The 13,570-nt window shown below is 45.6% G+C and overlaps 1 protein-coding gene across 2 annotated transcripts; it reads right to left on the minus strand.

The window, feature by feature from the left end:
- Positions 1 to 479: 479 nt before the first annotated feature.
- On the minus strand, positions 480 to 12,163 carry atxn7l2a (ataxin 7-like 2a). Of its 2 annotated transcripts, none has more exons than XM_039013479.1 (10): positions 12,033 to 12,163; positions 10,722 to 10,790; positions 8,054 to 8,387; positions 7,566 to 7,819; positions 7,208 to 7,290; positions 4,984 to 5,189; positions 4,687 to 4,864; positions 3,417 to 3,538; positions 2,380 to 3,238; positions 480 to 901 (listed from the first exon to the last, which is right to left on the minus strand). In XM_039013479.1, the coding sequence occupies exons 1-10, from the start codon at positions 12,160 to 12,162 to the stop codon at positions 884 to 886; spliced, it is 2,253 nt and encodes a 750-aa protein (XP_038869407.1). In that variant the 5' UTR covers position 12,163; the 3' UTR covers positions 480 to 883. The 2 variants fall into 2 exon arrangements, with proteins under 2 accessions (XP_038869407.1, XP_038869416.1); XM_039013488.1 differs by having other exon boundaries at positions 10,722 to 10,950; positions 12,033 to 12,114.
- Positions 12,164 to 13,570: the final 1,407 nt, after the last annotated feature.

Raw genomic sequence — 13,570 nt, forward strand, 5'->3', positions numbered from 1 at the left:
TGGCGATATCCCCAGCAGCACGAGCCGCTATCCAACCAGGAACGGGCGCTAGGGAATCAAGAGGGCGTATTGCACTAATTTGACACACGCGTGAATAGCCTTTATAATACATTACATTTTTCTATCCAACCCATGTACAAAACACTTCTTACTCCAGTTGTTTTTTGTTATTTTAAGGAGTTGCCCCAATTTCATTAACATGGCGTCATGGAATGCTGTCCTTTGAGCAATAATTGGCTAACTCAACGCTCCCTCTCCCACCTTCGTGCAAAGGTGTGAAGGCTACTGTTATGTCACTTCTATACTGGCATCATACAACAGTAATTAAACAATACAGTGAGATAATTTCTCAGACTAACATGGTATAGTCTGGTATATAATATTGTCTGGTATATCAAGGCTGCAAAAAATGATATCTGGTGACCCCCTCGACCCTCAAACCAGCCTCCAAAGAAAAGCCACAACTTCAAGTGTAAAGGATATTTTTAAACAATTTTTATAAATCAACATATTAATTTAGCAGCATAACCAGAAGGTCTTGAGGTATTTATAAATTCACACACAGAAATTCACGTGTCCCCTTTGTCCTGCACACACTCACCAACATCTGCAAACTCACAAACATACACACACCTCCACATCCGACTCAGGAACTGAACAACACATAGCTCATACTGTATTGGTCTTTAAGCACTCTCTCCCACATACACCTGTACACTCATTCCCATACAGGCTTCAATAGACATATGCACCTGCACACATCGACATTGGGTTGAATAGCCAGTCACACACACACACACACACACACACATCTCGAGTCCTGTGATGTCTGACTACGCAGACAGGGCTGTCTCCCTCATAGTGGCTTGTAAGGCAAGCACTTTTAATGGTGCAGTTTTGGCTGTGGAGAAAGGAAGACTACAGTCAAATGGCTGCTTTATAGTCACAAATACTTGGACAACATTAAATACAATATCATTTGTACCAAACAGTGCATCCAGAAAGTATTCAGACCCCTTGACTTTTCCCACATTACAGCCTCATTCTAAAATGGATTAAATTAATTTGTTTCCTGATGAATCTACACACAACACCCAATAATGACAAAGCAAAAACAGGTTTAGACATTTTAGCAAATGTATTAAAAGTAACATTAATACCTTAATTACATAAGTATTCAGACCATTTGCTTAGACTCGAAATTGAGCTCAGGTGCATCCCATTTCTATTGATCATCCTTGAGATGTTTCTACAACTTGAGTGGAGTCCACCTGTGGTAAATTCAATTGATTGGACATGATTTGGAAAGGCACAAACCTGTCTATATAACATCCCATAGTTGACAGTTCATGTCAGAGCAAAAACCAAGCCATGAGTTAGAAGGAATTGTCCATAGAGCTCCGAGACAGGATTGTGTCGAGGCACAGATCTGGGGAAGGGTACCAAAAAATTTCTGTAGCTTTGAAGGTCCCCAAGAACACAGTGGCCTCCATCATTCTTAAATGGCAGATGTTTGGAACCACCAAGACTCTTCCGAGAACTGGCCACCCAGCCAATCTGAGCAATCCGGGGAGAAGGGCCTTGCTCAGGGAGGTGACCAAGAACACGATGGTCACTGACAGAGCTCTACAGTTCCTCAATGCATGAGTAGCTTCGGGACAAGTCTCGGAATGTCCTTGAGTGGCCCAGCCAGAGCCCGGACTTGAACCCGATCTAACATCTCTGGAGAGACCTGAAAATAGCTGTGCAGTGGCTTTCCCCAGCCAACCTGACAGAGCTTGAGAGGATCTGTAAAGACGAATGGGAGAAACTCCCCAAATACAGGTGTGCCAAGCTTGTAGCATTACACCCAAGAAGAATCGATGATGCTGTAATCACTGCCAAAGGTGCTTCAACAAAGTACTGAGTAAAGGGTCTGTACCTACATGTACATAATTACCTCGACTACCCGGTGCCCCCGCACATTGACTCTGTTCCGGTACCCCCTGTATATAGCCTCGCTCTTGTTATTTTACTGCTGCTCTTTAATTATTTGTTACTTTTATTTCATTTTTTTAAGGTATTTTTCTTAACTGCATTGTTGGTTAAGAGCTTGTAAGTAAGCATTTCACTGTAAGGTCTACACCTGTTGTATTCAGGGCATGTGACAAAATTAGATTTGAATACTTATTTAAATGTGATTTCAGTTTTTATTTGTCATTATGTTTTTGCTTTGTCATTATGGGTTAGTGTGGAGAGGTAAAAAAACAACAATATAATCAATTTTAGAATAAGGCTGTAATGTAACAAAATGTGGAAAAAGTGAAGGGTTTGAATACTTTCCAGAATGCACTGTATGTACATAACATATTCCTAATATAATCTTAAGTAGTAACCCACCTTCTGTGTGCCCATTTTCTTCTCCAACCCACCAGGCAGCGCCCCCCCCTTACTGTCCTTCCAGGGGTAGAAATTGGAGCGAGGGGAGGAGGGAAGGCGGTGCGGTTTAGAGGGGGGCGAGGGTTCACTGCTGCCCCCCTTGCGTTTCTTCCCCAGCCCCCTGTGCTCGTACCCCGCCGCCCCCCTCCCGTGTAGTCCTGAGTCCCCACCTCGGCTGTGAGGGTCGGGTGGGGAGGAAGAGTGTCCAGAGGTTGGATGTGTCCGTTTAAACGCCCAGGCTGCCGCTGGCGAATGGGGCTCCGAGGGGGATGGCTGGGGGCGGGGTTTGCTGCTGGGGGAGAGAGTACCATTGGTCTGGCTGTGAGGAGTGGGCGGGGTGGTCTTAGAGGAAGTGGAGGGGGGCCGTCCCCGGTCCTGGAGGATGATAGAGTTCCTGTCTGGGCCGCAGTGCTCACCCTCCTGTGACGGGGCTTTGCGCTTACGGAGGGCTGCGGCAGCAGCAGCCTCCTCTCTGAGTCTCAGCTGCTGCTTGCTGGGTCGCCCTACCGGGTTCTTGGGCCTTCCGGGCCCTGGTGGCCGCCCTGGGCCTGTCTGACGGACAGGAGGGGTCGCCGGGGCTACAATTTGGCTGCCACTAGCACTGGAGTTCTCTGATTGGTTAATGGCTGTGGAGTGGGAGGGGATTTGTAGGCGTGTCTCCCTTCCTGGTCCGTGGGAGGAAGAAGAGGGGGGCCTGAGGGAGGGGGTGCTGTGGCTTCCTGTCCTGACTTTAGAATGCAGGGAGGAAGAGGAGGAGGAAGAGGGGTTGTTCTTCGTAGAGGGACTCTGGGACTGGAGGTCTGAAGCTTGAGGTATTTTCCTGCAGAGATAATATACCTGTATTAGATAGAGAGAAAACTACAATGCAACACTTTGTGCAGAGGGGAAACAATCAGGAAAATGGTGCTCGAACAGCACTATGTAGCTCTTATGACAAACCTCTGCACCAGTAAACATTTTTAAGTTACCACAGGGCCACACATCACAAAGAATCTTACTTCCAGAGGTGGGCGCTGATGTGCTGCTCCACCATGGCGTTGAGTGCCGACCGCAGATGGTGGAGCCGTCGGTCAAAGGTGTACACACCACGACCCATCTCATGACTGCCAAATGAGCACACCTAGGGAGAGGAGACAGAGCACATGGTGGGTTAGGGGGACTGTTAACACGGTCAGTGCTGGCAACATGTCTATTTTACAGCTGTGAAAAGGTCAGCATACTACAGTAATATACACTGAGTATACCAAACATTCGGAAACACCCATTGCATTGCACCTCCCCCTCGTTTGTCCTCAGAACAGCCTTAATTCGTCGGGGCATGGACTCTACAAGGTGTCAAAAGCGCTCCACAGGGATGCTGGGTCATGTTGACTCCAATGCTTCCCACAGTTGTGTCAAGTTGGCCGGGATGTCCTTTGGGTGGAGGACTATTCTTGATACACATGAGAAACTGTTAAGTGTAAAAAAACACAGCAGCGTCGCAGTTCTTAACAGACTCAAACCGGTGCACCTGGCACCTACTACCATACCCCGTTCAAAGGACTCAAATCTTTTGTCTCTGTCATTCTCATTGAAAGCAGTATAAGAAGCAGTAGATCTGTTTTATTTGCGCAATTCTGTGTTTCCCGTTGTTTCGTTTTTGCCTCTTTTACGTTCAGATTTGTACACCAGCTTTAAACAGCTGAAAATACAATATTTTTGGTTATGGAAAATGTATTTCACAGAGGTGTAGACAGTGCAATGATTCTCCACACCAGGGTTCCCCCTCGGGGTGCATGTTTAGTTTTTTTGCCCTAGCACTACACAGCTGATTCAAATAATCAAAGCTTGATGACGAGCTGGTTATTGGGGAGTGGGGGCAGAACCTAGTTTGGGAAGCCCTAGCACTACACAGCTGATTCAAATAATCAAAGCTTGATGACGAGCTGGTTATTGGGGAGTGGGGGCAGAACCTAGTTTGGGAAACCCGGCTCTAGACTATACGTGCCTGTTTTGTCACAAACTGAAATTAAGAGAACTATAAGAATGTTAGCAACCGGGAAATGGCAGAGTGATTTCTCCATAGTGCAGCTTTAAAAAATCCTTCTTTAACCTGTCTCCTCCCCTTCATCTACACTCACTGATGTGGATTTAACAAGTGACATCAATAAGGGATCATAGCTTTCACCTGGTCAGTCTGTCATGGACAGAACAGGTGTTTTTTTTTGTACACTCAGTGTACATCTGATAATACCACTAGGAGTAGTTGATGACATCCTGTAATCTTACCGCGGCTGGTTTGGGGTGCCAGGAGGAGGAGGAAGGGTATTCGTACGACTCCTCAGGCCCCTCTCCCTCGCTCTCGTCGCTGGAGATGCGCCCTTGGGTGAGTGGTGATGGGGCGCTACCCTCCTCCTGACAAGGTTTGTCTTCCTCTGGAGCGCTTTCTAAAGACGCCCTGGACCGACTGAACACACACACACACACACACACACACACACACACACACGTGTTAATATTTTGTCCACATCTACCACGAGTACCTTTACTATTACTTTAACACATCTGATAACATAAGTCCCCTACCTGAAGGCAGGGTTGTTGGTGAGGGGTCTCCTGCAGTGGGGGGGTGCTGGGGGGTCCTCGGGGCTGGGGGACCGACCCGAGCCACTCCCCTCCTGGGTCTGACCCCCCCGCTCACGGATCCGGGCCCCCGTCTTCAGCTCGGCCACCAGTTGGTCAAAGTTTTTACTCCGACCAGGAACCTTCCGCCGCTGGTGGATGGAGTGAATCTAAGGACAGGAGAAAGAAACAGACCAGGGAGAGAAAACAATTAAATACAATTATTGATGCGTTTATCTAAAAATGTCAGTTTCTTACACACAAAGGTGACTCAAAACGCATCAGCCTATACTTTCCATCCGAATAGACATGATAAAAATTGTCCTTGTGCGGTGAATATAGGGCGATGCTGTCCAACTTTCCTTTGTGTTTTGGAGGGAAAACTATAGCGCCCAGCCCCTATGACTGACAAGTCCTGATAACCACTGACGGTCTGTAGTGATCGTTTTCAATCTAGTTCACTAATTCTAGGGTAAATGTGTTCTCGCACATCATCTTCTCACATCCACAGATGGGTCTGAGATGAGGTGGGATTCATTAGCATTTGAACGATGCTGCTAGAGATGACCTGAATCACACACAGACAACATACGCCTGAGCAAATCTGTTGAGTGGAGCGACAAACTATGAGGAGAGGGATGATTTTGAAGGAAACAAGCATCAGAAGTCCCTCAGAAAAGCAGAGCCTTAACCAGAATGTGAGAGAGATGTAGAATGCATCAAAAAGAGCCTGGATTTCATTAAAAATACATAGGTATAACCACTGATGACAAAAGATTGCTCTATCAAATAGTCTTGGTAAAGAGGGAGGATAAGCCCTGGTACAGCAGACAATTAGACGTTAAGAAAGATCCAGTGTGGGCGTCTGAACGAGAAGCGAGGCAGAGAAGCAGTTTTCCTCAGATGCTTCCCCTTTCCTGTAAAAAAAATTAAATACAAAAACATAGATTTTTTTTTTTAAATATATAAAATTTAAAATATATATATATTTTTTTAAATCAGGTCATATGTGCTCCTGCCTACACGTGACCCCTCTGCGCGCTGAGACGCGGCCGGGTTCCTCTTTTATACAAACCAGCCAGCCACACACCCTTCCTGTGCTCTCAGCTCAGGACCTTGTAATAACCGATCTAACATGGGGTGGGTAAAAGAAAGGTTTCCACTACCTTGCCTTCACCTCCCTAGTCATGTCAGAGCAGCGATTTTGAGAAGGAGGAAGGTTTTTCTCTACCACTGTAACTCCACTGGGGCTAGGGGACATTTTTAATACCACAATGTCCTCAATACCCTGCACAAAATACCCCTTCCCTTATGTAGAGAACCTTTCAAATACTACGGCAACGCCACAATCACGAAACATGACATTTAGACGAATAATGTACTATGCTGCCATAGCAATGAATAGCTGAAGTGTAGACTATAGGAGAGACATGAGAGGAGGACAAAGAGCGTCAAAATGGAGAGAAATGATTCATCCTCATCATACGAAAAGGGCACAATTAAGCCTACACGTCATGTCACCCCTTTCGTTTAAAAGAGTCTTTGTTTGAAATACATGCCTGATGTGACGTCATGAATGTAAGTAATTACTATCATTGGAGCTCCTCCAATTATCATAGGAGAGTAATAACCTAGACATGTCTCTTAACCTGTGTCTGACAGTTCCCCTTTCTTATGGTCGCCGAATCACAGATAAAAGAAAACACCCAAGTTATTACTCTTGGCAAATCACTGACCGTCTTTCTATTGGGAAAGGATTTTCATCTCTTGCCAGTTGGACCCACAATAGAGGAGCCAGCGTGTGTAGATAAGTCCCTCAAACAAATCAATCAGTTGGAACAAGATATCTGTCAGCAGTGAACAATGGGAAAAGTCACAATCCTCCAAACTTCACATCCTGTACGGACTCTTTATGAGTCAACATAATTGGGTCAAAAGCAGTAAGGACAGAAGTCATTTTCCCAATGCATTAGTCACCTGGCCACTGAATACGCAAACGTATGAGGGCTGGGGGAGAAAGAAGAGGAAAAAGGTAGGGGAGAGGGAGAATGAGCTGGAAGAGGGAGAGGAAGGAAAAGAGGAGAGAAAAAGGGGGGGGGGGGGGGGAAGAGGAAGGGATGGAATACTATAGGTGGCAAGGAAGAAAAGGCTGGGCCAAGAAGAGAGGACACTGGGTGTGCGAACTTACATTGCAGGTCAGGAGACGAGTGCAGACTTTCTTCCTCTCGGGGTCTAGTACTCCGCAGTGCTTGTCGAGATCACACTCTCTCCCTGGAGATGACAGGAACAGAAGAGTGTCTTAATAGCAATCAGACTCAACGGCTGTGACTCAGTCGGAATTAGCTTCCTAGCTCTGTGCTCTTTCCTCTCTGATCACTAGCCCGGTAATAGAAGATGTCACTTCATTTTAGCATTCCTCTATTTAACAAGCTCTTCACCCAACAAAACAGGTCCTGAGGGGAAGGCCCCCCTCTGTTAAAAAAAAGACATTGCATCTCAGTGACCCAAAGTTGTATGAACTAAGATGAAAGGAAATAAAGACTCACTGGAGGCCACTTTGTTGTAGGGTCTTGGTCCACGAAGGTGGGCAGGGAGGGTAGGGGCCGATGTGGCCTCCTTCCTCTGGGTGTGTGTCCTCTCACTGTTGGAGGGCCGGCCGGGCGGGGTGTCTCCATGGGGCCAGGGTGGGTCTCTGAGGGAGGGGAGTGGGGAGCTCAGGGGAGGCTCCAGGGGTGGAGGCTGCTTAAACACAGCCGACTCAGAGTGACCACTGTGGGGGCTCTTATCTAGCGGGGAGTGGCTGAAGGGACAAAAAAACAAAACAAAAACAGAGCGAGAACATGGTCAGATGTTTAAAACATGGAAATTAAATCAGAATAAATGTTACCAATAATGTTAAATCTCACAGGTGGTTATAGATACAATAAGATGGTTTTCACCCCTTTAAAAAAATTAAAAAGGAAAATAATAGGACTACTAAACCTATCCTCCAATCCCCCCTCTTAATCCCCTTCATCTATCCCATCCCTCTTACCGTACTACATCCTTGGGGGGCTTGGTATGTCTTAACTGGGGGGGTGTGGATGGGGATGGGGGGGCTGCTCGTGGTGCCCCGGACCCTTGCCCCCTCCCTTCCCAGGAGGAAGAGGAGGAGGTTGCGTGAGTGGAGGATGGGGAGTGGCTGTGGCGGGGTCGCTGCTGGGGGGCTGGAGGGGGGGGGCGGAGGCGTGCGTACAGCTTGCTCAGGGGGCCATGTCTCCTCTCACAATGCTTCTCAAAAGCCTGGGGCTTGACCACCTGGCCACAGTGGCTACACACCACCAGGTAGAAGTCATCTTGGCCCGGGTAGTGGCCGAAGATAGACATGTCTGGAGGTTAGGAGAGAGCGAAAGGAGAAACAGGTGAGAAATCACACATAACGGGAAAGCGGGTATAGACACACATGGGTCGTTCCATGTCATTTCAGCAAGCCATGACACCCACCATCTCAGATTGTTCTGAAATGGTTTCTGTTAAAAACAGATAAGACTGGCATTCTGGAAACATTATTTTCTTGAAATATAATTAGATCTCTGAACAATTAAGCTAATTGATTGCACCCAAATTGGCCATTTTAATTTATAGGACTCGTAAAATATTCAATAATGATAGTTGCTAATATCCAATTTGGACCAAACTTTCTTCTAACAATGAGTAAGACAGGAGGATTCAATAATGATAGTTGCTCTTATTTCCTGTTTACATAGAGTCCAATTTGAAAAAGGAATCCAAAGTGGCCAAAAGTAAACCACGGACACCCCATACCCCACGCCAATCCCACCCCAACAACAATATATAGTATCGGTTCACTATGTCTGACAAGTAGTATAGAGCTGCGGCTTGGAATATTGTTTCTTCATCCTATTTAATGTATTCTCAGTGAATTTGTTGCTGTTTTTTCCCCCTGTTCAAAGAAATGAATTATTAAGTTATTGTGTCTCATCCTACATCCTACCAGGTTGACCACTTGATGGTGCTGTTCCTGCTATTAGGTGATAATTTTTGAAAGACCCCCCTATTGTTAAAGGGATAGTTCACCCAAATTACAAAATGACATTGGTTTCCTTACCCTATAAGCAGTAGGCCATTTTAATGGACCAGGTATGGCAGCAACACAAGAAATCACACACACCTCATACTCACAAACACACGCTCAAAGCCAAGGCTGCGGTCACATGTTATAGAGACATTGAATCACCGGACACTTTACGTTTCACACAGTATTTAAATCCATTATCCCATAGCTCATTCTAATATTTATCCTACTGTACATTGTATTTTAGTTACACTGTTTATACACACACCACATATTTATCTATACACTGGATTCTTGACATCGCTCACTAATATATCTACTGCTGTACATATTCTTAGTATATCTTGTGTAAATTCTCCTGGTGTACATACGTATAGATTGCATTTTGATTAATGATACAGTGCTAGTTGGGTTGTTCATTTGATTTGCCCCACCGTTCTAGATTTATCTTCTATTTTCTCTTAAACTTTTTTATTATTTGTGTACTTGTTAGAAATGTTACTGCATTGTTAGGAGCTAGTAACATAATTTAGCTGCACCCGCTATAAAACCTAAACTGTGCAACCAACCAATAAACTTGATAAACTAGTTAGTCCAATGACTGGAAGTCCATGGGTATCTGCTAGCATGCTAGACACGCGAAACTACCTCTAACGTCCTTCATACTGAACAAATCTACGAGTTCATATGACTCTGGGGAAGTCGATAGAGAGCCTCAATACAAAAATATCCCTTTAATTTCTCAGAGATCAAATTGGAACGACCCACATCACAGTGTCTATGTCACCCTGAGAAACAAATTATATTTCAACAAAACAATGTTGCATTGGGCCTCCCAAGGGGTGCAGCAGTCTAAGGCACTGCCTTGCAGAGCGAGAGGCATCACTACAGACCCGGGTTTGATCCCAGGCTGTGTCGTCCGGGTTAGGTGAGGGTGAGGGTTTGGCCGGCCGGGATGTCCTTGTCCTAGCGACTCCTTGTGACAGGTGTTCTTCCGACACATTGGTGCGGCTGGCTTCCGGGTCAAGCGGGCAGGTGTTAAGTAGCGCGGTTTGGAGAGTCATGTTTCGGAGGACGCATGACTGGACCTTTGCCTATCCTTAGCCCGTTGGGGAGTTGCAGTGATAAGACAAGATCGTAATTGGATCGCAATTGGATATCACGAAATTGGGAAGAAAAAGGGGGTAAAATACAAAAAATATATATGTTCCATTAATCTTGTTTGAAACAAAAAACGATTTCAGAACAATCTGAGATGGTGGCTGTCGAAATCGTCTGTTTTTGAGGTGGAACAACCCAAATCACATTGTCTGTCACCCTGAGAAACACACGCAGTCCGACAAGTACACACGGCAGTGTCTGTCAGACAGCTGCTGCTGCAGACTGCCAGGCTGGTTGCGAGAGAGATCCTAGCAGGGAGCAGCCCCCCCGTGCCCCCCAACCCCATTCAGTTCTTAAGACAAGACACCCAGGGGAGCACTGGAAGAAGAAGCCAAATCTGGAGACACACACACTCTGTGCAGAAGCTGTGTCCATTGTTGCCAGGGGACCTGGATAGTAAGGTTCGATGCCAATCTAAACCTTAGTATGAAGGATGTAACAAACATGCACTCCAATAAAGACTTACCTTCCTTCCTAAGAGACATTGCCTCGGCTGCGTTCTTCCCATTCTTGCTGCAGTCATCTCCATCAGAGCCTGAAAACAGAGACTCTGTGACTGAGGCGCAGTGGTCAGGGAATTTCATCAGAGGGGATAAGGCATACAGGATACAAATGCATGGCTACTGGGCTTTGGGCGCATCTCAATAGTCAAGGTGGTTCCTCCATCACCTCTTCTTCGTTTGATCCGCAATGATCTGAAAGGCAGGTCAAGTGAAAGCAACACGGAAGACGGACACCTTTGCCAGTCAAGTTACTCCATATCAGTGGGTATGGGGGAGAAGATGAGAAAGCCATTTTAGATTATTAAGATGAATCCCCTTGTCAGTGTTGACTAGACAGGTTCTGATCGTGACTTCCTGTCTCACAACTGGTAACTTTTGCACAACAGATCACAGAGATATGCATTACAGCTTCAATATAGATGGGAATTCCCTTTAAGTATAAATGTTCATTTTCAAGAAAACTAGCTAGCTGAATAAGTGACTCCCTTTCACATGGTGAACTTGGCCCCTCTGTCTGTTGCTGTGCTTGATTTAGGCTATGAGCATGATCTTTGACCTAATACGTGTGTTTACCGTTGGAATCATGTTCATTATGTTAGAGATAATTGTTGGTTTATAAGAAAGTTAGGGAGAGTAGAGTAGCACTTGGAGAGGTGCCAGACAATGAATGCGCGCGCATATACACTACTGTAACTGTTTAGACACTTATCTCGTCTTGAAACAAACTAAAAAAAAAATTGTGCCTCGAATCCACAGTGCTTCCAACAACATGAATCGAGAATAGTTTGAAATTCGCCCTGAAATAACAATCTAGACTAGCATTTACATGGTGGCAACAGCATCAGACTATCATCCTGTTAGCAGTATTATCTTCATTGCTAATACTGCCAGCTTGCTATGGCAAGAAGTTGCTCGCCCAACCATCCCTACAACTAATGTAAGCTGCCTTCCGCTGTGTGGGGCTACAGTTCTATTTGGGCGTGTGACGCTGTAATGAGAGCATACTGTCAAATGGTTGCCATGGTGTGTGTATGTGTAAATAAAAAGACAAAATGAGGATAAAATAGACACAATTATCACTTTTTTTCCGGAAGACGCCGACCGCTAGGACCTGGGAGAGAGCAACATGTTATCCAGCAAGCGCTAGGACCCAGCAGGGTCTTTGTTTGGGTAACATGGTTATGGCTGCCGCCCGTTTCCACGAAAATAAACCTCAACAGAATAGCCAATCGATTTGATATCTGACAATACCGATTCCAAAGGTGCTCCCTTACCTTCCGACGTAGTCACACCGGCTCTCTCAGCCCAAGCGCTCCAGCTTTGGCCCACGAAATCATCGAGACTAGGCACCCGCCGTTCCAAAGCAGCCATTACTTTTACTGCGCGTTCACACACCGCCATCATCACTGCTCCGCAAGTGACTTACGTCATATTCCGCGTTCACCACAGCGATGGGAAGTCCCTGCGTGCGCGTTCACGAAACTCCCGCACGTAGCAGTCGAGTCTAAAACATTGCGGGGGAGAACTACAGTGAACAACTGGCGAACAGCAGGTCACTTGACTGTCTATTGGGTGTTGAGTGTTTATGCTGTGGACAAGATGGGAAGCCTTGCTATTTCAATCTCTGTTGTGCTTCAGTAGTAAACTTGAAACTGAAACAAAAAAAATAACAAGGTCGTTTTCCCACATCAGCACAGGTGAAGGAAATGATACAGAGGAGACCACTTCAGAAGTTCAGACCATTCAGATGCTGCCGATGGAACATTGTATCTTCCTGCATAACCAGGCACTGGTACAGCTAGATGAAAACACGCAGTCAGATGCTATCCCCTTCACAGACCCCAAAGCACTGGAAAGAAAATATAATATGGCATCACTATATTACCTACATAAATCCAGTCCTTTCAGATCAGTGAACACAAAAAGATAGGTGCTAAGGAAAGGGTCTAGGGATAAAAATAGGATTTGACCACACATGTGGGGGTAACTAACTCTCCCTACACATAACACCATTAAGAGGTTAACCCCCGGAAGTCAATACTATTGTGACCTACTCATACACACTCTTTACACACAATTATCCTCGTTAGCAGACCACTATAAAAACAATGTGGAAATATTGAGAACAGATTTTGAATACCACTGTTACATTCACTGTAAAGGGGTTAACATGAATTTGACAGTAATCTAGATGGAAAGTAAAATTCTGTATTTAATATTACAGTACAATTAGTGTAATCAGAATGAATGGATGGATGAAATTCATTGAGGGGATGGGTTTGTATTTCACCTTATTTGACTGTAATTATAAGGGATTGGTGCAAGCAGGTTTGCTGCTAGGTAGTGTTCACGGCATATTAATTCATATTTGGTGTCTCAATATTTCTACACCGTCCATCAATTTGTTAGTCAGTCAGTCAGTCATGGTTGGTCTGGTGGAGTGGTTGACAGTGTGTTTGTGTCTTTGTGTTGGGGAGGGGAGGGAAGGGGTGAGGTCTGAGCTGCTGGATGAAGGTGGCAGTTATGGTTGATCGGTGCTGTGTCCAGGGTTGTTGCTGGTGTTGGGGCTGGGACCAGGAAAACCCGGGTTGGTGTTTTGGCAGGGTTGGATATCGTGCTGGTACCAGTGCTGGAAAACCAGGGGTTGGTGCATGGGTCAACACCAAAGGATCAGTTTCACAGCCACAGATCTGCATGGCTTACTGAATGTGGAGGACATCCCAGGAATTGAGAATTACTATTGACCTAACCTGAGCCTGACATACAAAACAACCACTGCTGCCTAATCCCTTATCAACCTACCCTCTAATGC

Source organism: Salvelinus namaycush, chromosome 2 (assembly GCF_016432855.1).
Source record: "Salvelinus namaycush isolate Seneca chromosome 2, SaNama_1.0, whole genome shotgun sequence".
Taxonomy (NCBI): domain Eukaryota; kingdom Metazoa; phylum Chordata; class Actinopteri; order Salmoniformes; family Salmonidae; genus Salvelinus; species Salvelinus namaycush.

What these genes read in the sequence shown, in the direction of transcription:
- atxn7l2a (XM_039013479.1), bottom strand. Translation starts at nt 12,162, where the DNA reads ATGATGGCGGTGTGTGAACGCGCAGTAAAAGTAATGGCTGCTTTGGAA. An exon ending in AATGTCTCTTAGGAAGGAAG is followed by an intron (nt 8,388 to 10,721) that starts GTAAGTCTTTAT and finishes CCTAACCTCCAG; the next exon opens with ACATGTCTATCTTCGGCCAC. An exon ending in ATCAGCGCCCACCTCTGGAA is followed by an intron (nt 3,239 to 3,416) that starts GTAAGATTCTTT and finishes TTATCTCTGCAG; the next exon opens with GAAAATACCTCAAGCTTCAG.